Source organism: Orbicella faveolata, unplaced genomic scaffold (genome assembly GCF_042242905.1).
Source record: "Orbicella faveolata isolate gen_17 unplaced genomic scaffold, um_ofav_v1 contig_14, whole genome shotgun sequence".
NCBI lineage: Eukaryota > Metazoa > Cnidaria > Anthozoa > Scleractinia > Merulinidae > Orbicella > Orbicella faveolata.
Window position 1 is genome coordinate 17,575,209 of NW_028301541.1, and position 27,292 is coordinate 17,602,500.

At 40.6% G+C, this 27,292-nt stretch overlaps 3 protein-coding genes and 1 pseudogene across 3 annotated transcripts; all 4 read right to left on the reverse strand.

The window, feature by feature from the left end:
• Positions 1–823: 823 nt before the first annotated feature.
• Positions 824–3,327, reverse strand: LOC149114315 (kelch-like protein 33). Its single transcript, XM_089286791.1, has one exon. It carries the CDS (start codon positions 3,325–3,327, stop codon positions 2,671–2,673), a length of 657 nt encoding a protein of 218 aa, XP_089142917.1. The 3' UTR covers positions 824–2,670.
• Positions 824–4,266, reverse strand: LOC149114314 (kelch-like protein 2). The gene has a single exon (XM_089286790.1). The coding sequence runs from the start codon at positions 4,264–4,266 to the stop codon at positions 3,349–3,351; it is 918 nt and encodes a 305-aa protein (XP_089142916.1). The 3' UTR covers positions 824–3,348.
• A 6,063-nt stretch (positions 4,267–10,329) lies between these two features.
• Positions 10,330–16,956, reverse strand: LOC149114316 (uncharacterized). The gene is made up of 3 exons (XM_089286053.1): positions 15,393–16,956; positions 11,084–11,436; positions 10,330–10,752 (listed from the first exon to the last, which is right to left on the reverse strand). The coding sequence occupies exons 1-3, from the start codon at positions 16,489–16,491 to the stop codon at positions 10,330–10,332; spliced, it is 1,875 nt and encodes a 624-aa protein (XP_089142179.1). The 5' UTR covers positions 16,492–16,956.
• A 3,057-nt stretch (positions 16,957–20,013) lies between these two features.
• On the reverse strand, positions 20,014–23,019 carry LOC149114317 (kelch-like protein 11; annotated as a pseudogene).
• Positions 23,020–27,292: the final 4,273 nt, after the last annotated feature.

Sequence of the window (27,292 nt, forward strand, 5' to 3'; positions counted from 1 at the left end):
AACGCTATTCTTGCAGCTTTTGGGGTTTCTTTCACCATTTTATTGACGATAAGGATCGTCAATAATATGGAAGTATCTTAATCTGTTCTCTTAGTCATTTACTTTTCATTGTGACTTTTTTGGTGGAGACATTAGTTATTAGACAGTAGTAAACCTTAACACGGTCTTATATCCATGTCATTTGCACAAGCTTAATGAAAATTTTATCACGTTTTGTTCTTCCTTCAGACCATAGTTAATAGAGGGAAATGGTTATGAAACTCGGCAAAGTTCTTTGTTGTATTTTTTGTTCTCTTCTTTTGGCCTTGACCGTGCACAAAACACAATAGTTGTTTACTATTGACGGTGGTAGTAACCAATAGAAACGTTTTGGTACGTAATTCATGTATAGTGTATGAACGCAAAACAAAAGATAAAATAAATCTTGGCTTTTTTGTTTTCTCCTTTGATATTTGCCGGGCTTCATAACCCGTCTATTAGCTATGTTCAAACGAGTTTTCATCCATTTTCAACATTTTACGCACAAATACAAATTCTCAATTACAGCCAATGTCGTTCCCAGAGCCCTCGCTCGTCCCGCAACGCTGACCATAAAAGCGAAGGTTCTGAGCATAGCAAGTATTAATCTTGAGCAAGCACTCTTGCTTTGAAAATAGTGTTGTACGTGTGTTCTTACTTTCAGCTGAAGGACACTAAATATCATCGACCTCTTGGTAGGTAAACAACAGACAATTCTAGTTTTCGCTTTGTTAAGCCCAACTTGCAACTAGCCAGCTATCGAACGATTCTTGTTAAGTGAGTTACAATTAAGTCTAAAACTTACTGAAACTGAAAACCATGTAAATATATTTATAAATTCTGCTCTACAATAGTCGCCGGAAGTGGAAGACTTAAAATGACAACTCCCGGTAAAATGTTGAAAATTTGTTAGCTGGAGACACAACTCATCTCGTACCCAGACTTCAGTCTGTCTCAGTCTCCCCAAAGCCTGCCTGTAGCTTAGAAGATCTGGGTTCAATACTACAACTGATCTTCATTGTTTAAGTGCTGATGAAATCTCACCGAGAAAACGGTCACCCCAAAACGCAGACCATGCAGACTGAGTACTTTTTTTCTAACATTTGACTCACTTTTTTCGCTTCTAATGACGAAATAGTGTTCAATATGTCCTATAATGTTTGCTATTTATTCACAGGCGGCACAAACTCAGCATCTGACTGTTGAATCACGCGTTTAATAAACTTTCTATGGGAAATTCCCTTTATTGGTCCTAAATATACTAATATCAAGCATAAAAATAAACTTCCATACATTCTGGGCGCAAATTGTGTCAATTTTTGACGGGTTTGTGGTTTCATTTATTTTGTCAATTTGTTGTTGTTGTTGTTTTTTTTTTTTTTCCAGTTTCTTAGTCTTCGTTCTCCTCTTAACTGATTCATAAAACAAAGCAAGGACGGTGACTCTAATTAAGCAACCTTGTCCCACAAATCACTTCTTTTTCTTCACAAAGTACAGAATTGCCATTAGACTAGGAATATTCCCTGTTTCGCTTAGTTGAACGTGACCGTAAGTAAACCTCAACGAAAAAAATGCTCGCATGAAATTTTTTCCTCAAGGTTTTCTTATGCGTCACGCACGATGGACTAAGGGAAAGAGGGACCACTCGCAGTTTAAATCGCCATGAAAACAAAACTGCCATAAGGACAGATAAATTAACCATCGCATCAACTCATTACAGCAATCGTACTGCGCTGAGAATTTCAAATGCTATTCGGTTTTCTGTGATCTTTCCATGCGCTAGGCTTTTTTGGCATGATCGCGGTCACACTCCAACATCCACTTGGAATTACATTTTGTATCTGATACCAAGAGTAGAAAATGCACATGTTACGTGTCACATCACATTACAAGTAAAGCTTATTTCTACATTTTAAAATAGCTTTACTTAAGCATATTTCGGACTAAAGGGAGTTTCACTTGCAAAATCTTTAACACCTCAACAGTCACATACCACCGAGTTTGCGTTGTCTGTGGATGAACAGAACCAAAAAATATGCCAGTCAAAAGTAAATGCAAAAACAAGAATAAGAAAAAAAAAGTACTCAGTCTGTACAGTCTGCATGGTCTGCACGGTCTGCGGTCTGCACTCTGCAGTCTGCATGGTCTGCGTTTTGGGATGAGCACCGAGAAAATGCGTAGGCCGGTAGACCCGACGACCCAATCTTGTTATATCCCGCGTGACTATTCCTTATTAGTATCACCCACGTAGTGGACTAATGCAAATCCTGCATTTTAATTGGCTACGCTACTAGAGGTCTATTAGTAATAGTCCTCGAGTAGCGAAATTGGCACAATCGAGCGTGATGCTTTCTTTCGTTTTATTCCCAGATAAATATTTCGTCAACTTGCATTTGCTAACTTTATTATTGCCTTTTCTGTCCGACTAATTGGGTGATACTAAAACTCTTCGCCCTCAAGGGCCACGGTTCAATAGCCCATTCGGCTTCGCCTCATGGGCTATTGACCCGTAGCCCGCAAGGGCTACGGGTCTAATTGTTAAATAATATCAAGTTGGTCTAGTACTCCTTTGGAGAGTTTCAGTACACAGCCGGTGAATAACTCTTCATCGTCTTCGAAGATCTTTTTCACTGGTATGGTTGTCTTCTCGATCTATTTGTCCTCTGTAGGGTCATAGCATTCAACACTCAACTCACACTGCTTATAGACATTTATGCCACCCAGTACATAGAGTGTTCCCTTCAGACAAACCATACTGCCATCTTCGCGAGGAACTTTCAAACTTCCAATTAACTGCCATTCGTTTGTCGAGATGTTAAACATCTCACATGTTTTCAAACACCATGCCCAATCCTCCATCCTTCCTCCGGCTACAAAAATCCTCCCTTCAGTTGCCAAACCAAAAGCGCACCCTCTTGCTTGTTGCATGCTTGCAATTTCCTCCCATTTGTTTTCTACAGTGTCAAATCTCTCAGCTTTCGAAGCGAAGTCATCCTCTAGCCTCCCACCACAAACATACAGATGATTGCCAGCCGCAACAACACAAGACCATAGCCTGCAGCCCTCATGAGATGACAAAACCGTCTGCCATGAACACCGCTCAACATTGAATCTTTTGATAGTGGATTTTTTGGATGATGTATCGATATTTATAGAATAGATTTCGCCTCTGACGACAGTCACCTGAGCAGGATCTTCTGTGGGCCACTCCAAATGATCCAGAGTAGACCAACAATCAAACACAGGATCATACCTCTCTGCCGTACCATCAGACGGGAAGGCGTTCAACTGATCACGGTGGTTTACCATTTGAGTGAAGTCGTTTCTCTTTTACAGCCCGTCTGCTAAACACTTCCACTCGTCTTTCTCTGAGAGATAACAGAAAGTGTATTTCCCTCCACAAGCAACAATGGCGCGGGTTTCAAGCCCTTTTCTCGGCGACTGCGAAAGATTTTCTTCACTTGAAATCCCAGTAAGCTTTATAGCTTTGGAGAGCAGCTTGAAACAATCAAAATTCTCTTCCACGAGTTCGTTTGTCACGAGATCGATTAAAAAGTCACGCGGTAGGAAAGCCAGTCGCATGTGACGAAACAATTGTTCAAACCATGCTTTTCGCTCGCTTTTGTCTTGTTCGATCCACTTTAATACGATCTTGAACACATCTGCTTCAACAGCAACTGAAATGTCGTCACTTGAAATCCACCTCTCGACTTCTTTAGCTTCCAAGTTTAAGAATTCATCCATTTCTGCCACAGATGCAAAGTTCGCGTGGATCAACTTTCTGGTGTTGGTGATCAGTTCGTAGCATTGGTACATCTCAGCAAAATAAAATGTTGAAATGCAATTTGATTTGGACATCTGTCGTTCTAGAAATTGCCCTGAAAGATTTTTCAACCCCGGGATGAGAAGATAGTTCGCTGCAGCGATAAGATCCTTGGAATTTTCTTGAGTTACCTCGACAGTTCCTGTGTAGATGAACTCCAAAGTATCTTCCATTACAACACCCGAGATCTCTTCAAACCGAACAATCCCTTCTCGATTCTCTTTCATGGCGCTCTGAAGAAGCTTGGAGAAGACCGGGCTTGCTGCGGAAAGCACATTTCTATGAGCTTTGAATTCTGTGTCATCTTTCGTCACCAAAGTTATGTCGCATAAATGATCTTGTCTTCGCAACATGTTAAGCCGCTTCGCCAATTCTACGCAGAAAGCAGCTTGTTCCGTATGCGAGATTAGCTGTAGATCTTCCATATTCCACACAATGAACTTATTTCTGTAAATTACAGATTCCTTTGGTCTAAAATAGCTCTACGAAATCAGTCACGACCGAATATACAATCGACAGGGAAACTGTTTGGAAGAGGACACTGGGAAGGGTCATGACGTCATCGAGTGAGGAAAAATTGATACACTGGACTGGACTTAGAAAGAACGCAAAGCAAGTAAGCGTGCGAGCGTGACTGTGAGCGTTACGTGCGAGCGACGAGCGGCGATGCCGCGAGTAGCTAGCAGCCGTCTTCCGACGCCCACGCTATTAGCGGCTCGCGACATTGTTACTCTCACGTCACGTTCACAGTCACCAGTCACGCTCATGTGTGCTTACTTGTTTTGCATTCTTCCCCACGGATTTTCGAGGAAAAGAGAGAGTGTTTGCCTCTAGATGATATGATAATGAAAACGCAAATTGAGCCTCACTTCATGGGCAGATTTCAGGGGAACCTAAGACGCTACTCATCTCCCCCCCCCCCCCCCCAACCCCCTTCCCCCAAGACTTTTTTTAAGCGATAAGTCATTCGATTTTAGCTGGCAAGCACTCTCTATCTCTCTAGGTCTCTTCGAACGGTCGTCATACAAATCCGCTGTGAAGGAACAAAGATTGTCCCAAATCGCCCTTCGCGTAGCCCTGCGCCTGCACTCAGCGGATTCTCCCCACTAGAGAGGGGCCGAGGGGCCGAGGAGCACTGGGAAGAATACATTAATTCGACATTTTGTGGCGAGTTTTGTAGCCCTGCAAAACACGTCGGAATTTAAACCACATTGAACAGAGTTTTCAGGTCTCAAGTGATTTTTTCTCTTTATTAGGTATCGGAAAAATTCGTGCTCAGTTAGAAACATGTCAGATCATGAGCAACGTGTACACGAAAGATCTAACAAGATCCGCAGCTGAAAAATTCGAAGTTGAACGCCATGAAATGTTGACACAAGAATGGTACTCTCTTGAAAAGATTAAGAGGTGAGCCATCTGAGATCTTTTTTCTCATTTTTAACTTGGAAAATATTTATTATTTTCCAAGTTGTAGTGGTGAAACGATCTCACTCCATCACTTCTTCACTCCGTTACCGGGTCACTGGTCACTTCCCGTAAAACATTTGGAAACCCGGGCGGGGGCGGTGGGGGGGGGGGGGGGGGAACAACACCCTAAGTGAGACCAGAATCCTTGATTTGTACCCGAGAAGACAAGCATCCCCATTCTTTTCATGTAATAGTCCCCCCCGGGTTTCAAACATCAGCCGTCTAGGGCTGTTTTACAGTCGCTTGCAGTGTGTCAAGTTAGTTATTTTTGAGAGGTAGAAAGTATAACGATTTTTTCATTATAAGGAAAATATTTATGGGTCTTCCTTAGCGATTCAATTCAGGGAAAGTCTCCATGGTTTTTCCTTCACAAACCTACATGAAATTGTGGGTTTGAAAGCAATTGATATAAACGAATGATTAAAGGCTCCAGGTGATTCTTTTTTTTAACCCAATAAACAGAAAGACAAACACTACCTTTCGGTAAATGGTTTCTTGACAGAAAAAGAAAAAACAATGAAGAAGAAAAGGAATATAACAATCAGTAGTGACCACTTTGATTTTAACTTCCAATGTCTCACATGGCAAGCCAGTGCTTATCACACTGCGCTACTTGTACATCAATTTCCGGAGAGCAAAAGTGTTAGTTATTAATACTTTCAGCTGAAATGAAGTCCACATGCAAAATTTCAGCTAATTTGGAGCAAAAAAAAAAAAAAACAACCAAAATCGTCACTTATCCCCTTTTATGACTAGCTTCTTCATTTATTCAAGCGTTTCATTCAGTCTATACTTCACTTTTGACGGAACAAAATTATCTCTTGCCATTTTTGACTACAGCACAATCAAGGAGGACATATACAGATACATGTAATGTAAAACATTTAGGCAGGCCTTAGAAACAAACAGTTTTTTATGTTGAACTTTTTCATTTTGCAAATATCTCAGAACACCCTTGAATGGAAAAAGGCTTTATGGACTTGTTCAAAAGCTAGACGGTAATTCCTTAATGAACAATGCCTCATAACACCCTTTCATAATATATTTTCCAAGTTCAGTGGCTCACAGCCACTTTGATTCTTTGCTGATAGCAGTAGGCTTTAGCATTGATTACAGTTTTACAGTGTAAGAAAGCTTATTTTACACTAGATTTTTGATTCAGTCAATATAAAACACAGACTGAGGACCAGGAAGTAAAACGCAGACTGCAGAGTATAGACTTTTTGACTGAATGATGTTATCATTTCCGCCATTGAGACCTAACTGCAAACAGGCTAACTGGAGCATTATTTAGGCTAACCTGAGTGATATGTAGGCTAACTGGAGTGGTATTCAGTCTAACAGGAGCGCGATTCAGGCTGACCGGAGTGCAGTCTTTCACTACCATTTAAGCCTGAATAATCATGTTTAAGATCAGTGCCTGATACTATTATTATAAAACTATATATACTTATGAAGTCTGTAGTCTGCAGTCTGCATTTTACTCTCAGTCTGCATTTTACCCTGGTCTGTAGTCCGCAGTCTGCGTTGCAGACTGATGAGTTTCAGTTTGATTGCCAGCAAAGTGGAAGTGAAATCTGAACATCTTAGTTTGTACATTACTAAATTACATAGGTCATCAAAGAATATTCAATTGTACAGTCATTCCCATGGCCCTTTCATAAAATAACCACAGAATCATTAAAAATATAAAGAACAGCTAAACTTTTGGAATTTTGTAAGCAGTACCATCAGTACAGAGTAAATGATGCAGTTCATAAATTAGTATCTTTAGAACAAGGAAAAAGAGTCTACTCCAATATTATACCTAAATGTTGGGTGTTAAAGTTCAAAATATCATGGGTAATCAAATTTCTGTAGGTCCCAGGTTAGAATCTACTTGTAGTTTATAACAAATTAGGTGGCTATTATGTTAGTTACAGTAATTTAATAGAATAATTTTGGATAATTAATTTGTTTATCTATTTATTTCTACTTATATTCTGTTTGCAGAGTGCTAAACCGGTTACAATTTATTGGTTGTTTGACACACAAATCTTACAAGAGGCATGCAGGTTGTGGTTTCACTAGATAGTACAAAGGTAACCAGAGTTGTGGGAATATCATTCCAGATTTGTACTATCCTTGTCAGCAAAAGCCTATACTAAGTATGTGTTGCTTGAATAAAACAATAACAACCCTCAATCATTCTGTAATCATAGCAGGCTTTGTTAAATTTACTTCCTAGACTCTTCTTCATTTTTAATTTGGACTATTTGTGTTTTGGCCAATGCACAATTAAGAAATAGAAAACATGTTCTGTTTCTATCGAGTTATAGAAACACGAGTGAAAGTTTGGGAGAACGAGAAATGCTGTGGGAACACAAGCCACAGGCAAGTGTTTCCACAGCTTTTTCAAGTTCTCCCAAACTTTCACAAGGATTTTTCTATAACCCAATAGAAACACAGAGAACATGTTCTATTTCTTTTAGAAAACACAGCAACGAAAAAAAGGAAAACAACTTGTCAACTTTGATTATCAGAATAGGACAATCACATGACTTTTGGAGGGCATATAGTTTATTTGTGGCCCGAGTAGCATCATTTGCGCCCGAGCGCGAAGCGCAAGGGCGCAAATGATGCTACGAGGGACACAAATAAACTATATCACCGACAAAAGTCATGCGATTATCATTATTATCAATACACAAGGCCAAATCGTACAAATTCATTTAATAAGAAAAAAATGTTTAACAGAGATGTAGCATGAAACTATGGTATGGAAAGTTGTTGCTACAATACGAACAGCTGAACAAGAGCCAAATAAAATTCCTTTTTGTTTACAATAAAATGTCAAATATAATCTAGTTTTGAAAAGATTGGTAACAATGATTAGCAAAAAGACAGTTTACATTTAAAAAAATGATAGTCTTCCCGTTCACAGGCAATGGACTCAGACTGTCTTTGCTAATTTCATCAAATAAGTTACAGCTTTTAGTCGCTATCATCGCTCTCGATTATTCGGCGGCGTTTGCGGGTTGATGGCGACGGTTCTTCATACTTTCCGTGATAAATGTTCATTGTTCCAATCTGAATATGTTGGGTGCAATTTTGGTACGGCTGTGCCAAGGAAATAAATTGGTTTTGGAGAAGAGACTGTGGGTTTAAGTTTGAGCTAGGACCGGCTGACGGGCCCGCGACATTTTGCCTTGTGATTCCTGAAGCTTCTTGCTGAACAGCGAGTTGTGGCTGAAATGTGTCACTTAAAATCTTTGAACACTCTCTTTTTTGTGCACTTGTTGTCTCGCTGATGTAGTGGGAAAGGCTCCGTTCATCTTTGTGCTTTGTGATTGCACAGATTTTCCTTGCGTCCACACCGCGCTGGAACAAAGAAGTGACAGTCGATGCACGAATGCAGTGATTCGTGTACCGCTCCGATAACTCTGCTTTGATGGAAATCCTTTCCATCATCTTGCTGATAGTATTTTTTCCCATAGGCTCATTTCTGTACCAGTGTCGGGTGCTTGCAAAGTTTACATTCTTGGTGGTAGCTTTGCTTGGAGTCTGAAACAGTGCCTTACAGTCGGGATGAGTCTTGCCGAGGTAAAATTCAAACGCAGCCACTGGATCAAGTGCAGTTGAAGTTTCGTACATACGAACATCCGAGTATGACTGCTCAGACTGTTTAGCGCCTCCTTGGTAATTTTTAGTTTGTTCAGTAAGTTTTTCGGTGATGTAACGGGCTCCAGTGTCATCAGTTTTTATTTCAAATGACTGCCTTGTAAGCTCCCGCCATCCCTCTCTGCCGCGGCGAGCAAAATGAAAACACAACGAAAACCAAATAAACTCAACTAACTTCTCCGCATCTTTCCAAACGCCGTCCGTGTTCTGCCCTTCCATGAAATATCGATTCAATTTCTGCATGTCTCCTGACTAAATGGATGATTTGTGTTTTGGTTTCGCATTGTTTTCTTTCGTAAATTGCTTGGCCTTCGCTTCAAACATTTTGTTGGCAGACATAAATTCGCTGTCTTGCAAAATGTTTATGCTTCGGCTGAGTGGAGCACAGGTTAGATGGCGTTGAATGGCCGCTCTAATTCCAGTCAATGCACTTGGAGTTAATGCTTGGCCTTTCTCTGTTTTCACTTCAGCGAAGAACTTTCGCAGAATTTCACTCAAGTCCGTTGCACTTACTGTTTTGAGATCCACTGTAATTTTTCTTTTCTCACACCATTTCTCGAACTTTTTTACTCCCCACTCAGTTGCTCTCTTGGTGTTTTTCGCTTGAGCTTTTTGCTCAATCTCATCCAGTTGCTCGTTGTCTAAGTCCGAGTTTTGACTAGAAAAAAGCTGAAAATTTGGGAGTTCTTCCATTTTAAAATGAAATTTCCAAACGGCAAACGTTCACTACGCAAGCTGTTCGCACCTGAATGGTTTTCCCGCGTCAATAAACGTAACCTGATTGGTTAATATTCATCGGATGATGAACCGAGAACCAATCAGCTGCAGGGCCGTTAATACATTAACGGCCCGCTAGGAGTCATTTGCGGCCCGCGAAGCGCGTGTTTTCAAGAGGGCGGTTTTCAATTTGGCCGCGTATATTGATAATAATGCAAATTCTCTTTGCTCGTGCCCTCATTACGTCAACAGCTTGTGCTAGTTCTGTGTTTCTATTGAGTTATAGAAACAGGATTTTAAACCAATCAGCACGTGTATTTTCTTAGGACTGTTTTCTTATGATGTTTAGTCCCTAAAAAGGCCAATCACAGCTATAAGATTGTACAATTGAAGTGCATGGTACCTATACAGTTATTGGAGAGCCTTATAGTCAAACTCACAAAACCGTGAACACCTAAAATGTGTCTGGAATGTTTATTATGTTATAACCAATCACGCGCGAGATCTTCAACCACAGAAACCACAGGAACAGATGAGTTTCTATCGGTCACGGAGCAAATTTGTTTCATGACCGGTCTCAAAATAAATCCTCTATTTCAGTTGTACAAAAAATTAGATAATTGCTGTTACAGGCTAATTAAATACTAGCAAAGAGAGTTTCGAGATTCCTGTTTCTTTTTGTCAAATTTATAACAATCAACAGGTCGAAAGCCAGGGTAAATTCCCCCACAATTTTTTTCCTTTTCATCTTTTACATGGCTACTGTGACCAGAAGGGCCAGGGTTAGCACCATCAGGAGATTCCCTGATTATCTCAACCTGTGTCCCAGTATCAGTAAAAGTCTTGACTGGCTGTGGCACTGGCGTTGAAACTACTGGATCAGTTTGTGTGTACTCAGAACGAGTGATCACAAACCTTGCTCCTACACAACACTGAGTACTCGCATCTTGCGAAGAAACACTTAAATTCCCTGGGTTGGTTGCCATTGAACTGGCTGACTCAGCTGGTTCTTCAATAATGATGCAAGCTCCTTCTGTTGGAGTGCTTTGTGGCACAGCTCGAAAAATCTTAAGAACAAGAATTTGACATTTTAAAATGCATATCAAGGTACTCACTGACTGAGAATTTATTTAGTCAGAGCCATCAAATCAATACAACCAGTGCTTTGCGGCACAGCTCGAAAAATCGTAAGAACAAGAAAATACCACCCAGCAATCAAATGAATACAACTAGTGTAAATACACTACGTAACACTTCACCGTCAATCGATCGACTGATGAGGATAGTGCCATTTGAAGAAATAAAGGAAACAAAAGACTACTAGACAAGAATTTTAGGTCAGGAAATTTTATTACATTTGAGAAAAATACAAGTCTGAGTTCGATATTCGACACTCACTTCTTGTCGTAACTCTTCTGCTCGCTGCCGGCTCTCACGACTCTCGCTACTTATTCTAGGTTTCTTCGGTTCAGGCCCAAAAGAAAACACCGAAGGTATCGCATCACGTCTAAGACGTCTTTTGACCTTTAGCTCGGGCATTAACTGTGCTTTCAAGTCCGTTTCAAAGCAATCCTCGGTGAAATGTTCACTGCACGCATAACAGTTTTGTAATGGAGGAAGATTATCCCTTCTGATCCTCGCTAACCAGGCTTTTTGTACTCCTTTATCGTTCGGAATGCGATGATAACTTATGTTAGACGTCTTAGATGAATGGTTAATACAACCAGGCACCCAGCAGTGGACCATTATCACTATTCCACAGCGAGATTATATGGAAACAAAACGACATAAATATTTCATGAGCTGAGCTACTAGAGTTTTGCGACTGAAAAGCCCGCGAACCTCGTGCTATCCGAGCAATCGTGTTTCACGATATGACGTCAGTCGACGTTCCGCTGACCGTTTCAGCTCCCGCATTCCAAAGCGGCAGGTATATTTTGCAGGGTGCAGGGTGCAGGTTGCAGGTTGAAATTTAATTATAACTGAAAAACCGCTGGGACTAAAAATAATTAATAACCTATATACTCGTCAGGGGTTCTTACATAAAGTAGTTCGCCTCTTTCATGTAGTGAAAACACGCTGTTATTAATATTTAGGCCTTCTTTGGCAATCTTCTACCTTGTTACGCCGTGTACAGAAACCAGAGACTTCGTACGCTTCCCAACATGTTTGTGATCGCACTTAGTTTGGGCGATGTTCTCATGTCCATCGAAAACACGATCGATCCGCTATAAGTACTTATCGATCGACACGCAGAGACTGGTGAAATCTCTTCAAAGCCATGTGGATGGCCGCTCCACAGATGTCTCCATCGATTCCAGATTTGGCTCGAGTCTTCCCTCAACAACAGAAGATTGCCATCACAAATGAAGCAAATAAATAAAGAAATGAAATGATATAAGATTTTAACCGACGGAATATACTAGCGCAAGCTCAGTGTGCTTTCATTTTGTTACTCACAGGGAAGAAACCAAATTCAGCAGATATTTCAGATGATATTTCAGATGTTTCTTCAAAAGCAATAATTAATTGCAGGCTTAAAATCATTGAAATATACTCTCCTCCCATCGCTTCGGCCGGTTTGGCACTTAGGTGGAAGCCACCTTTCTGAGCGACGGTAAACAGCATCATGTAACAGTCACGGTAATTCTACCAACTGTACGTTCTTTCAAGTGCCAGCGGTTTTCCAGTTATAATTACATTTCAACCTGCAACCTGCACCCTGCACCCTGCAAAATCTACCTGCCGATTCCAAAGTCAAGATGGCGAGTCATTCACGAAACTTTGGATCGATTTCTTAATAAAAATATTTCACGTGGGTAAGATTTATGCCAACCAAAATACTCCAGGTAATATAATCATTGATATAAAATTCTCTTAAAGTAGGCCTAAGTTCCCCTTTAACATGAGAAAACTGTTTTCACAAACCAATGTGTTGGGCTGACACGACTGGCGCCCGTTGAATCACTCAAGCGCAAACGATGCAAATCAGTACTTTCATTATTTCGTTTCATTATAATAATTTTGATAATGATGAAAAGCGACAAGTGATATTGATGAAAATAGAACTCTTCCATTATATTTTGTAATATGTGAATCAAGTGCAAATTTATTTGGGAAGGAACAGTGGAAAATTGAGGTGTTTACTATTTGCCACAACTAATTGCAAAATTAGCAAACATTTGCATTTATCGTGGTCAATCTTTCCAAGGTGTTTAGATCACCGAACCACCGAGCCCGAGGGATTGTAATTATTTGCTAAAATAAATTGAGTCGCTAGTTTAACCAAAGATGATACCAAGGTTAGCGAAACCACCAAAATTTTTAATTTATATTCATCCCTATTTATAGCTGTGTCAATTAAATTAACCATGGTTTCGCTTGAGTAACTGTATGCATCGGGATTCTTGTTTTCCAAAATGCACAAACTGAATACTGGCTGTGGTTCTTGATACAACAGGATAGCAATTATTTAGACTTTCAGGAATCAGTAAAGACAGAGGGTGTATCTTGGGACAAAGCGAAAACCAAAACTATACATGTATTTATAGTTCTGTGACCGATGCACTGCATCCATGTTCTGTGGTTTCTGTGATTGACGATCTGACTTGTCAGTCGTGATTGGTTGTTACACAATAAACATTCCAGACATATTTTAGGTGTTCACGGTTTTGCAAGTTTGACTGTAATAAGTATTTCTTTGCAAAATAGTGTTTCCTGTGTTTTGAGAATACATGTAGATTAATGGGAAACTCTGCTTGAACCACTAACAAGCAGGTTGTTTGTGGTATTTCTGTATTATGTAGTTTTGACTTGCGGGAGTCACAACCAGAAAGCACAACATAAAAGATTTTGTTAAGTCACATCACTCCTCTCCTCTTGCCAAGCAAGCTTAAAATGTATAGGGCTGTTTGTAAGGCGTCATTCATTATATTAAGAACATTCATATGAAGTGGGAGAAGTTGCGTTCTAGCAAAAAAATTTTTTGGCTCCCTCTGTAGATCTAGAATAAGGATGTAGTTTAGAATCGCTCTGTTGTAAATGCTGTGTCTTTAGGGTTACCATTATGCCTTTTGAAGTGTCTTGCATCTAACCGATGTAGCTAATTTCACATGTAAACAACAAAAACATGTCAGGGAATATTTTATTTAGAAATATTTTTTCCCAAGAGTGATTTTTGTACAACCACTCCACATATATATATTTTTAATCCAATTTCAAAAATAATAAAGTGTATTATCGTTTGTCTCACGATGTAGTCACTTGAGATGTAGATCGCGACGTTTCGATTGCTTACTGTTAGTCTTCTTCAGGCGATAAGGTCGGCTGTGATTGGTGCATTTCGATCCTCCTATTGTTCCATTGTTCCGGCGAGTAGCTGTTCCCTCAGTGGTCCGCTGTTGTACCGTTCTCCTGTTGTTGTGTTTCTTGATCGTGGGTATCCATGCTCCAGGAATTTCAATTCCACTATCCCTGTTGATGTTGTTAGGGTGAAGTCTTATGTGAATAGCTTCCTTGACCCTACGTGTGTACCAGTGAGGATCTCAATCAATAAACTTGACCTCATTCCAGATAGGATAGTGGCCGGTCTCGTGGGAGTGTTCAGAAACGGCGGAGATCTGGGTACGGGCGAGTCATATATCCCTGTCGTGTTCTTTGATCCTCTCCTGCATAGATCTCCCTGTTTCCCCGATGTAGACTTTGCCGCACTCACAGGGAATCCTGTAGACAACACCATCTTGTTTAGCCGGGTTGACGGTGTCCTTTGGTCGCACTAAGTGTGACCGAAGTGTCGTGTCGGACTTAAAGACGGTGCGAATGCCTTGTTGTTCTAGGCAGCGGCGGAGAGACTCCGAAACTCCTTGGACATAAGGTAAAACGGCGGTGGATTTAAATTCCGCGACAGGCTCTCTTCTTGGGGTTGTTCGTGCCTTTGTGATCTTCTGTACAAAAGAGGAGGGATATCCGTTAGAAACAAGTACAGATGACAGATGTTTCTTCTCTCCAGCGATTACTGATGGTTTGGTGACGAGACGTTTAGCCCAGTCGTACAGACACTTCACAATACCGCGCTTTACTGACTGAGGGTGGTGTGAATCATACGCTAGGTACTGATCAGTATGTGTTGGTTTCCTATAGACACTGGTGGTAAGGCGGCCATCAGGTTCTCTATAAACTGACGTGTCGAGAAAGGCGATCTTATTGTTGTTCTCGATCTCCATGGTGAAACGGATTGATGGTTGTTGACTGTTCAGGTGTTGCAGGAAGGCGTCAACTCTATCCCGATCCAGGACGGTGAAAGTATCATCTACGTAGCGTTTCCAGATCTTAGGCTTGCAAGGTGCGGACTCTATTGCTTGTTCTTCAAATATCTCCATGTAGAGATTAGCAATAACCGCGGATACAGGGCTCCCCATGGCTGTGCCGTCTCGTTGTTCGTAAATCGATCCGTTGTACTGGAAGTACGTAGATCTTAATACGAAATTCAAGAGGTCCGCGATTTGAACTGGTGTAAGTGTCGTGCGGTCAGCCAGGCCTGCGTCGTTCTCCATTTTTTGTAGCGCGGCTTGTACGGCGCCCTCGATCGGTACGTTGGTAAACAGTGACTCTACGTCGAAAGACACCATGATCTCGTGGTCCTGGATCTCTTCACTGGCGATGGTGGAGGCGAAGTCAGTTGAGTTCTTCACTGTGAAGTTCGAGTTACCTGCAAGAGGCGATAATACGTTAGCCAAGAAAGCAGACAGGTCGTATGCAAAGGTGTTGACACACGACACAATTGGCCTAAGCGGTGTGTCGGCCTTGTGGATCTTCGGCAAACCATAGATCCTAGGTGGTTGTTTGTGTCGGGGTCTGATCTTATTATAAACCTCCTCTGATATGTGTCCACTCCGTTTCAGGGTTAGCAGCTTCTCAGATAGCTTCCGGGTCAAGCGGTCTGTCGGATCTTTGTTGAGCAGCTGGTGCGGTCCGGAATCAATTAGCGCCGACATTTTTGCGTGGTATGTGTCAGCGTCCAGGATTAGGCTGGCGCGTCCTTTGTCGGCCGGAAGGACCATGATGGAGTTGTCCTCTTTTAAGCTTTTAAGAGCCTCCTGCTGTTCCTTCGTGATGTTGGGCGTGGGTGGTTGTGCCTGTTGAAGGATGGTGTTGACGGATCTCCTGACTGTGTCTGCTCGCTCCGCATCTAGTGGCCTGACTGCTGACTCAATCTTGGCGATGATCTCGGTGGCTGGGACGCTCGTAGGAGTCACGGCGAAATTTAGACCTTTCTTCAGTAAGGACACCTCAGCTTCGTTAAGGGTCCTGGATGACAAGTTGATAACCCACTTCGTTTTGTCAACAAAAGTTGTAGGAGAAACTGAAGACTGTTTCTCTCGCAAAAGTTTCTCAAACTTGCGCTGTTGACGGTCTTTGGTGGTATTAAAGACTCGCTGGGTAGTGGATTTAACCTTGTCGAGTACCTCTGCAGCGTCATCCGCAGAAAGAGCAGATGTTATGCTCTGTGCTGTTGATTCGGCTTCTTTCTTCGTATCTGCCTTGGCTCTCTGCGTCAGTCTGATTCTTTCCCTCAGGAATCTCATGGATGCTAGTTCAGCGACTCTGCGTGCGCCTCTGGTGGGAACTGGCGGCCGAACTTGCAGATCTCTTGGAACAATGTGGTTCTTAATACAGCTTGTGAGAAAGGTGAGATGGTTGGTATAGCGTGCGAGCTTGCGTGAGCAACGCTCATGTCGACGAATCAACCTTAGGGCTGTGCGCCCATATTTCTGGTCAATGTTGAGGAAAAGGTTGTTGTTATTCATCGTGGTAGATGCAATAGTAAAGTGTATTATCGTTTGTCTCACGATGTAGTCACTTGAGATGTAGATCGCGACGTTTCGACTGCTTACTGCTAGTCTTCTTCAGGCGATAAGGTCGACTGATTGCACAGTCACTGAAGAAGACTAGCAGTAAGCAGTCGAAACATCGCGATCTACATCTCAAGTGACTACATCGTGAGACAAACGATAATACACTTTATTATTGCATCTACCACGATGAATAACAACAACCTTTTCCTCGACAATTTCAAAAATGTTCTGTAACTTTTTTCACTGAAATTGAATATGGTAAAATGCACACACATCGTTTAAGCACTTTGGGTCTGGGATCTGAGTAACAAATTAAATTAGCAAAAAAATTGGATTGACTTGTAGCTTTCTGAAGGTGATTTGGACCATTAGGGGTCTGGATAATTGGACAACTCATTTTATTTCAAAATTCTTGGTCTCGTTTGATAACGATGCCAATGACACGGAACATGGCAGCCATACTTCAGCTAAAACCAAGTCATGCAGCCTTGATTTAATCGTACATGTATGATATTGGACATCCATGTTATGGTCAATTGACAGCTGTCAAAACAAGGTATCTGCTGACTAGTATCACGTGACCATATCACAGGCTCAGGTTTAGAGCTCATCAAGGTCACATTTTTTTTTTAAGTTGACTACTGAACAAGTGCTGGTTTTCGATTGGATTGTGGGCTCAAGCCAGTTAACTTGTTAATCAGGGCTTGGTTGTTTGAAAGGTATACAAATGTTGTTCAATGCTTATGTTTCATGTAGTTTGAGATTATTGAAACTCAAAACGGAAGACCAGACATAAACAGAAAACCTCAATACAAAGTTACAAAACTTAAATCAAAATTCTTGCTTATCCTGGGTTAGCTTAATCGGTCTTTGAGCAACCCAGCCCAGGAACTCCACTTTTAGCTTAGCTAAATCTATATAATTGTTACAATGTTTACAATTGAATTAGTAGTGACATGAATTTGTACATGTACTTTATAACATAATATTATTGTACATTGCCATTTGCCTTTATGCTGTACATCCATCAATAGTTCAGTTTCTTTTCATAAAATATACTATTAGTACTACCTTTTAAAAATTACTGGAATTCTACACAACCTTAGGACACTTCCCAAAAGTGACTGTAAAAAGATACAGTTAAAGGTATGACAGCTGTACAGTATTAAGAACAGCACACAGGAATATGAGATTTATTCCCTACCACAAAATTGCAACATTCACAATGACAAAATCCCTCTGGCATAAATGGTACAAATAACACTTTGTTGATGAATACTTATATTTAGGCTTCCAATAATAATTTTATAATTCAACTTCAATAATTGATGTGTTTCTTTTTCTCCACTAAGATCATTGTGGACTACAGGGTGAACCCATTAATTATTATAAATTTTTTTATTAAACATGTCAAAAATTAATACGTAAGCTACATGTATAAGTTATTTAAGTTATACTATCTACACATATTTTGCCCTCACTACATGTAGACAATTGAACACACTCTGAGGTTTTGATGAATATGTGCATTTGGTCAGCCAAGCCAAGATATGTTTAATTAGCACATCAGTAACATTACAGCTAAATGGATAAACAATATATCCTACATGCGCGCACCAAAGCTGAACACGTAAACCCCCCCAAAAAATTGAAAAATAGGGACCATGTACATAGGCGTACGAGCTGGGGGGCGAAGGGGGCAGCAGCCCCCCAGCTAGCATTGCATAATTTTTTCTGGCAAGAAAGTCACCGCGCCCCACGCCCCTCCCCAAGTCCGAAGGTGCCCGTACGCCTATGACCATGTATCCCTGACCAAATGAAGTTGCATTAATGGAATCAAACTCAATGTAGAGCTTTCTTTGCAAACTCCCTGACTGAGTAAACGACAAAATAATGAACAACCAAATGAGCACAAAGCAAACAAAAGCCCACCCGAACAAAAAAAACGTCTAAGAGTGCAGTGCTATGAATTGTTTTGTAAAAGTCAAAATTTCACCAAATTTCCCACCATTTCATCTCAGGTAGTTTCGAAAAAGTTGCTTGGGCTGTCCACGCATCACGTGGGCAGCCCAAGTTCTTCCAATCTTCGCATCGGAAGAACTGGCCACCATGTCTAAAAATAACTTAAAAGGGATTACCTTGGGTATAAGGCCTATATGGGGGATTCACTCTCTTAACTTGATAATCTCTTACACAAAACGGATCACTCCTACTTGGGTTGTTGCTCTGGTTTTCACTTATCGCAATCTTCTAATATGAAGTAATTCTTAAAACAGTTTACATATAAACCACTTATTGTCTCACAGTTCTCTATAGATAAATTAACAAAACAATGATTAACAGTACATTTTGTGTACATGTTTGACGGGGCACAAAAGAAAACTTAGGGATGAAGTCATGAGGAGAGCTTTCACCTTGGAAGAGGGGGAGGGTACTCCAATATTTTGGCCCAAGTAGGGACGATCTGTTCAACAGGTAGAGTTTTTAGGGTGTTTCGCCTAAAACAGGTTCTATAGTTTCACTATCTAGTTTCTTGAACAGGGTGTCTGTGTGTTTTTTGCCTGTATACTGTACAGCCACACACTCTCCTCAGAGTGAGCAGATGTACACAGTCAAGATAGGATAAAAGGGAAGAATTAAATCGACACTGTCAAGATATAATTGCTTAAAGTTGTTATAAATTCATGAAATGGCCCCTGAATTTATTTACTAAGAACTTAATTGGCTCTTGCTAAATGATTAAAAGCAATTTCTTGAAGGAAGTCCACACTGGAGCTACAATTTCGCAAAATTTCAATGCTTTTCGAGCCAAACTTGAACCTTTAAAAAAAACTGACATCCTGACTTTTTTTAAAAAATCCACATCACAATCCATTTCCATCCTCGCTATCGTTAGCCATCCTCACTTCCTAATGGGTTCTATTCATTTGTCAAGTGCTGCTTACAAAATAAACCATTATTGTTTAGCTGCCAAAAGTTGATTTTTTTTTTCGAGATTTCCAAATCATGCTAAAAATAGTGGCAGTGTCCCTTTAATTCCACCGACCATAGAGGCCTTATTTCTAAGGTAATCTCTCATAAATTATTTTTAGATCAGTCACAGCAAATCTCGAGAGAGTCTGAAAGGAGCCAATAGGGTGAGGCAATATTTTGTTTGTGTGGCAGCCCTAGCGGCTTTACACTCATTTTCATCCATGTCTAAAATTAAATTAGAGGGATGAGCCCAATAAAATGTACTGCACAGCTTTCTGTGTATCAATAGTTGGGGGCTGCAATGGTGGAGACGATGGCGGACAGTATTAAGATATAATAAGGAACGCGAAGATGTCGCTTGGTTGATTTATTCATACTTGGACAAGCATGGCTTTTTTTCAGAATTTCACTTTTAAGAAAACAAGGCTACCCCTGCCTGCTGCCAGGCTCTCTTGCTTATTGCTTGCAATCGTGATATCTTTTAAATGTGCTAATTCATAGTTTATCTTTTCTTTGTTACATTATCTGCCTACCACATATACTTTTTATTGTGACTACCCAGTGGCAGATCCAGACCTTTAGCTAAGGAGGGGGGGGGGGGGGGGGGAGTGGTGGAAAAGGGTGACGGGGCGGCTTTTCTTCCTTCTGTGATTTTTTTTTATTTTTTACCCGAAATAAAGGGAGAGGGGCCTAGATCTGCCACTGCTACCTTTGGTGGAAACGTTTTATTAGACAGAAATAAACCTTAATGAGTTCCTCATAGTCTACTTTATATTCGCTCACTTATTAATGAAATCAATAAAAATATATATAAAAATTCCTAAATCCTGAATTATTCGTCTAACTTTCTATTCAACGAGTTTGCGAACAGAAAATCTAAAATATTCTGCACCTAATTACAATATCTAGAAAAGAGACCAATCAGATAATTGCACTAAGACAACCATTCTATGCACGCTCATAAGTTATAAAATTTAAATAATTTGTCAATATTACTTGTGATAAAAATTTTGTCGTGCTCAGTTCTTCGTTTGGTTGGTTTTCATCTACGTTTCAAACATTTCACACACAAATACTTAACAAATCGAATGTGGTTTAGTGTTGTCTGTACTCAACAACGATATACGTCATCAGTGGTCAAAATTTCGCACTGACAACATTTCGGCTTGTAAGCGATCTTGTTATGACCAGTGATAATTTAACTCCTCTACCATATTAACTTCTCTTGTGAAATTTTATAAACTCAATTACTGTCAATCTCGTTTCCAGAGCCCTCGCTTGTCCCTTGACGCTGACCGTAAAAGCAAAGGCTCTGGGCATGACAAATGATAATCTTGAGCAGGCACTCTTGCTTTGAAAATAGAGTTGTACCTGTCTTGTAACTTTGAGCTGAACGACACTGAATATCATCGATCTCGCTATGTAAATATATTTATAAATTCTACTGTACAATGGTCGCAGGAAATGGAAGACTTGAAATGAAACTTTCCAGTAAAATGTTGAAAATTTTTAGCTAGAGACACAACTGACTCTTACCCAGACTTCACTCTGTCTCAGTCTCCATTAAGCCTGCCCGTAGGAGATATGGCATTGTTCAAGTACTGATGAAATCTCACCGAGAAAACGCGTAGGCCGGTTGACCCGACGACCTGCTCTCGTTATATCCGGCGTGACTATTCCTTAATAACATCAAATTTGTCTAATACTCCTTTGGAGAGTTTCAGTACACAGCCGATGAAGGTATCTCCATATTCATCGTCTTCGGAGATCAGATTCACTGGTATGGTTGTCTTCTCAATCCACTTGTCCTCTGTAGGGTCATAGCATTCAACACTCAAGTCACTTTGGTCATAGACATTTGTGCCACCCAGTACATATAGTGTTCCCTCCAGACAAACCATACTGCCGTCTACGCGAGGAACTTTCAAGCTTCCAATTAACTGCCATTCGTTTGTCGAAATGTTAAACATCTCGCAGGTTTCCAAAAACAAATCCCAATTCTTCATCCCTCCGGTTACAAAAATCTTCCCTTCAGTTGCCACACCAAAAGAGTACGCTCTTGCTTGTTGCATGCTTGCAATTTCCTCCCATTTGTTTTCTACAGTGTCAAATCTCTCAGCTTTCAAAGCGAAGTCATCCTCTAGACTCCCGCCACAAACATACAGATGATTGCCAGCCGCAACAACACAAGACCCTGCCCTGCAGCCCTCATGAGATGACAAAACCGTCTGCCATGAACACCGCTCAGCATTGAATCTTTTGATAGTGGATTTTCTGGATGATGTATCGATATCTATAGAATAGAATTCACCTCTAACAAGAGTCACCTTACAAAGAGTTGTGGTGGGACACTTCAAGTGATCCAAAGTAGACCAACAATCAAGAACAGGATCATACCTCTCTGCCTCACCGTCAAATGGAAAGGCGTACAACTGATCACGGTGGTTTATCATTTGAGTGTACTCGTCTCTCTCTGACAACCCGTCTGCTAATCGCTTCCACTCGTCTTTCTCTGGGAGATAACAGAAAGTGTATTGCCCTCCACAAGCAACAATGACGCGGGTTTCAAGCCCTTTTCTCGGCGACTGTCGAAAATTTTCTTCACTTAAACAGCCAGGCAGCTTTATAGCTTCGGAGATCAGCTTGAAACAATCAGAATTCTCTTGCACGAGCTTGTTTGTCACGACATCCCATAAAAAGTCACGCGATAGGAAAGCCGCAAGTGACGAAACAATTGTTCAAACGATGCTTTTCGCTCGCTTTTGCTTCGTTCGATCCACTTTAATATGATCTTAAACACATCTGCTTCAACAGCAACTGAAATTTCGTCGCTTGAAATCCACCTCTCGACTTCTTTAGCTTCCAAGTTTAAGAATTCATCCATTTCTGCAACAGATGCAAAGTTCTCGTGGATGAACTTTCTGGTGTTGGTGATCAGTTCGTCGCACTGGTACATCTCAGCAAAATAAAATGTTGAAATGCAGTTTGATTTGGATATCTGTCGTTCTAGAAATTGCCCGGAAAGTTTTTTCAAGATCGGAATGACAAGAAAGTTCGCTGCAGCGATAAGATCCTTCGAATTCTCTTGAGTTATCTCCACACTTCCTGTGTAGATGAACTCCAAAACATCTTCCATTACAGCACCCGAGATCTCCTCAAACCGAACAATCCCTTCTCGATTTTCTTTCATGTTGCTCTGAAGAAGCTTGGAGAAGAACAGGCTTGCTACGGAAAGCACATTTCTATGAGCTTTGAATTGTTTGCCATCTTTCGTCACCAAAGTTATGTCGCATAAATGATCTTGTCTTCGCAGCATGTTAAGCCGCTTCACTAATTCCACACAGAAAGCAGCTTGTTCCGCATCAGAGATTGGCTGTAGATCTTCCATATTCCAGAAAATAAACTTACAGATTCCACTGGAACCGTTTAGACGTCCTCAAATAGCTCTAAGAAATCACGACCAGGTACAGATCGCTAAGCGAGATCGAAATCGAAACTCTTCTTTTACGGAAGAACAAAAGTAGACTTTGAGCGGGATGACGTCATCGTATGATGACTGGAAAGATGGGATTGGACTGGACTAAAACGATGGACAGGACTAGTAAAACATGGACCTGTAAAACGTGGGCTATTGAAAATCGCGAACTTGTAAAACGACCACTTGTAAAAACAATACTTGTAAAACGCGGAGAAGTAAAATTGGAGAATTGTAAAACGTGGACAGGTTAAAATTGCGATCCTTTTAAACCTAAGACTTGAAAAACATGGACTCATGATTAAGACGAAACTAGTAAAGTGGCTTGAGATCCGTTGATGTCATCTCGTCTTGTTTAGTTTATGATGTATAAACTCGCATATGCCTCCTTTGGGCTTGTTAAGTCAACAAGGAATCAAGAAATCAATAAGAAATCCTTTTCCTTAACAGAACAATGCAGACCCTGTACCTCAACAGAAAATATTCAGTGAACTGTAAACATATCTTGCAACAGAAATAAACCAAAACAAACCTTCCTAGCATAAAGCAAATGGCTTTTTTATTTAGAGCACGGTGTCAGACACTCCGGAACTCTACTTGGAAAAATTCAGATTGGAAATCAAAAGTGTCTATGATCTCTATAGTCGAAAGTCTTTCGTCAATTACTGATGTCTCCATTCCTTCCATACACTTTCCCTAGCTCTTGTAAGTGCAAAGCTGACAAAGCATTTTCTTACAGTTTATACGTGTCGATATACAAAAGGCTCAGTGAATTTCGGCCGAGTTCAATTAGCGACACACACTGGCCACAAGCCGTGGCATTTAAAAAACTAGCAAAAAAACATGGCTCACATCCTCTTGTGGCATCACACGTCTAGCGAATAATCTGCAGTGATTTTCGGTACATTTCTGATATCCCTTGATGTCGATTATCAACCAAGTTACCGACTGAAGCGAAGTAAAAGACGCCCAAACAAAGAGTGCCTGCGAGCAGGCCAAAATAGGTCAGTTTCAAGCATTTCTCATTTTGCAAAATCACCTCACTTCCACCCAAATTGCGGCCCACCGCTCAGATTTTGCTTAAAGCATCTAGAATAACTGTTGAATTCTCTGAATTTTTTCCAAGCCCGTAATAGAAAGTCTTTTAATTTTGCCATGTTCGCTATTGTTCCAACCGGGTGTTAACATCTTTTACCCCTGCTTCCCGATAGGGTGCAGTGGTAGTTCTAGCTTCGGTTTCTGTAATAAATAGCATTTTCTGGGAGCGGGTTATCAGCCCGCCGCCCAACCCCCAACCTGGAGGACCAGGGGCTGTTCTTCGTCTGGCCTCTACCCTTCGACCAATCCGGCATGGTTAGACCTGCCAGGGAACAAAGTCCCCGCCGGCACAGCTCTCCGGGTCATGAAGACACACAAGCTTCACCACCACGGCAAGGTGTCAGCCCAAGGTGAAGCATGTTCGCTATTACCCAAGATGATCTCTACCCAACATGATCATCGCTCACAGCCTTTGCCAGGCATTTCAAAAAATAAAGTAATGTCATATGATGTCATGTCATGTCATATCATGTCACGTCATGTCATGTCATGTCATGTCATGTCATGTCATGTAGCCTGAGTTTGGTCCACCGCTTGTGTCTACAGTCGTTTCATTTGTAAACTTTTTCAGGAAATGCCTGGCAAAGCGATCGACTCTTCGCGTTTGGACTCAAACAAGTGCTCCCAAATTAAAGACTATTTGGTATACAACAAAGGGTGGGTGTATAATTAGATCAATCGGTAGTTGACAGAAGCGCTGCCTACAATCACCCAAGAACATTGAGTTGACCCGCCGAATCCGTGGAGATTGAGCATATAGTGGATAACACTTTCACGAAACAAACGGCTCCTTTAGGAGCCACCACATGAATAAAAGCAATGATCAATTGATCCTTTAGGGAGTAACCTCAAATAATAGACCCAACAAATTTGTGTGATACGATTCAGCAATGTCTTTGTGACCCAATTTTTTAGCAGCCTACTTATTATTCACGAAAAAAGACCCGCGAGGTGTTGAAAACGTGAATAGAAGTTGGTTGGGAAAGTTTTGTTGTAGCAATTAACGTTTCCTTAGTTGTTTCGGAAATATATGACGCGCGACCCACCGAACGGGTACGAACGGGTAACCATCCCGTTCCTCGATTGTCTATACAACTACAGCCCTTCACTCTTTCCTGTTTCTAAAACATTTTAGGACCAAGGCATTTAGAACTGAGATATGATTCTTCGTATTTCAGTGACAGAAAAATCCGCTAGCAGTTTCCACCATGGTTGGCTTGGCGCGCGTTTTCAAGTGAAAACTGCGCTTCCGTTGTCGCCGCTTCAACATGAACGAGATTTCAGGCCATTTGTTGATCCGCTCACGAACATGAATCTAGTTGCTAGAACTTCAGACAACGTATAATAAAAGAAAATATAAATTACGAGGTAGGATTGGAGTTTTGTACTCCTACATCGAACAATAATTAATCGATAACTCATCCTAAATTTCTTGAATGCGAACTCAAGTGAGCTCTGTTTACGTTCGATCGAAGAGGGAACATGAGATTCGTCTAAAGCTTGTTGCAGAAACTCTTCATAGGCTCAGTTCTCAGTGCTCAGCACTCGAGCCACAGAAGGGTTTTTCTTCTCACCAACAAGGTTTCTAGAATGCATTTCAGTTATTTTATTACATTTTTAGTCTGGAAATTGGGTTGTAGTTTCGAGTAATTTGGCGCGTTACTTTGGCGCGTGGCCGTGTACATAACGAAAGTGCTGTTTAATGAACTGCTCGCGGTCCTATATTTATGTATTACGGTATATTGTTATATTGTTACCATGATTTCGTCTAGAATCGGAGCATGAATCTGTTTGATGGCAATGTTAGGTCTAAATGTTGACCGTGTTTAGCTCCTCTATGCTCAGATTGTTGTTTACAAACCAAGAATGATACACATTCGATCATTTTTAGCTCATTAATGACGCGCATGCGCCATGAATGAGCTATTGTAATGGTGCAGATGTGGACGAAAGTTATACGTAAACGGAAGTTATGCGTGGACGGAAGTTGACCCTAACCGGAAGTTCCCGCTTAGTAAATATTAGAATTTATAAAGCGATGAAGTTAAGATGCACATGTAAAGAAAAGCAATGCTTTTGTAGTCCAAAAAAAATTACTAATAACAGCAAATCACATCTCCTATAATTTGTAACGTTTAGAAAGGAACCGAAATGTTCATATCTAAAGCGGCGTTATCTGAAGACATGCTTCCGGTTCAGGTTCTCATATTATTAATGCAGACCGTAGAGGCAGGCACATTGCATGACGTACATTCTTCAGTTTTAAATTCGGAAAAAATCCCTCTCTTCTGCTCATATGAAAAGGCGGAACACCTACCAATTTCAATGTGGCTCTGAAACGGAATATCACGAAGTAGAGGGTGCGTACACCTCGCTGCCCTGGTGAAAAAATTTCCTTCCTTCGCAATTCCACGGCCGTGAAGATTCCAATGGTGAGAACGTTTCAGTATGTTTATCTTTTTATGCTGGTAAATTTAATTTGGCGGACTGCTCGCCAATTAACCGAAATTTGGGTAAAAAATTCCTACGACATTATATCAGCTTTGAATATCATACTTCAATGTTCGTCTCTGTATAGAGATTCAATGGTACAGTGTACCAGATGTACTTTATATATCTTTTTTTTTTTAAATCAAACAAAGTGATTTTCACCAAACGTGAGTTCAAGTAATCATAACAGATTTTATCTTGAGAAAACTTATAAATTGGAGACTCATTGGAGGTCTCACGCTATGATAAATATAGAAAGGTCACGTGAAATATTATCAGCGCACTTTAGAAATAGTAAAATACAAAATGGCAGTAAATTTCTCTTTAAAATGCCTGTAATAATAATTATAAAGAACTGGCCTGGCGTATTGAACCTTGTATATTATTAAAGAATTTATTTGAATAAGCCATTTAGTTTATGTATCTAAAAAAAATTCAAGAATGGCAACTTTTTGATAAACGGGTCGGGTTTGGTTATTTGCATATTTGAATGGTGATAAGTGTAATGTTGCTGGCTGCTCGAAAATTTACACAAATTTTTACTGAAAATACGTACGATACTATAGCAGCGTTTACAAGCATATTCAACGTCCATCTCTGTGAAAGGTTCAGCAATCCAATGTACCAATTTTAGTTTCTATAGAAATGCATATCTTTCTAAATCCCACATTGCGCTACTTAACGTCATAAGAGAAATCTTATATACCTAATAATACA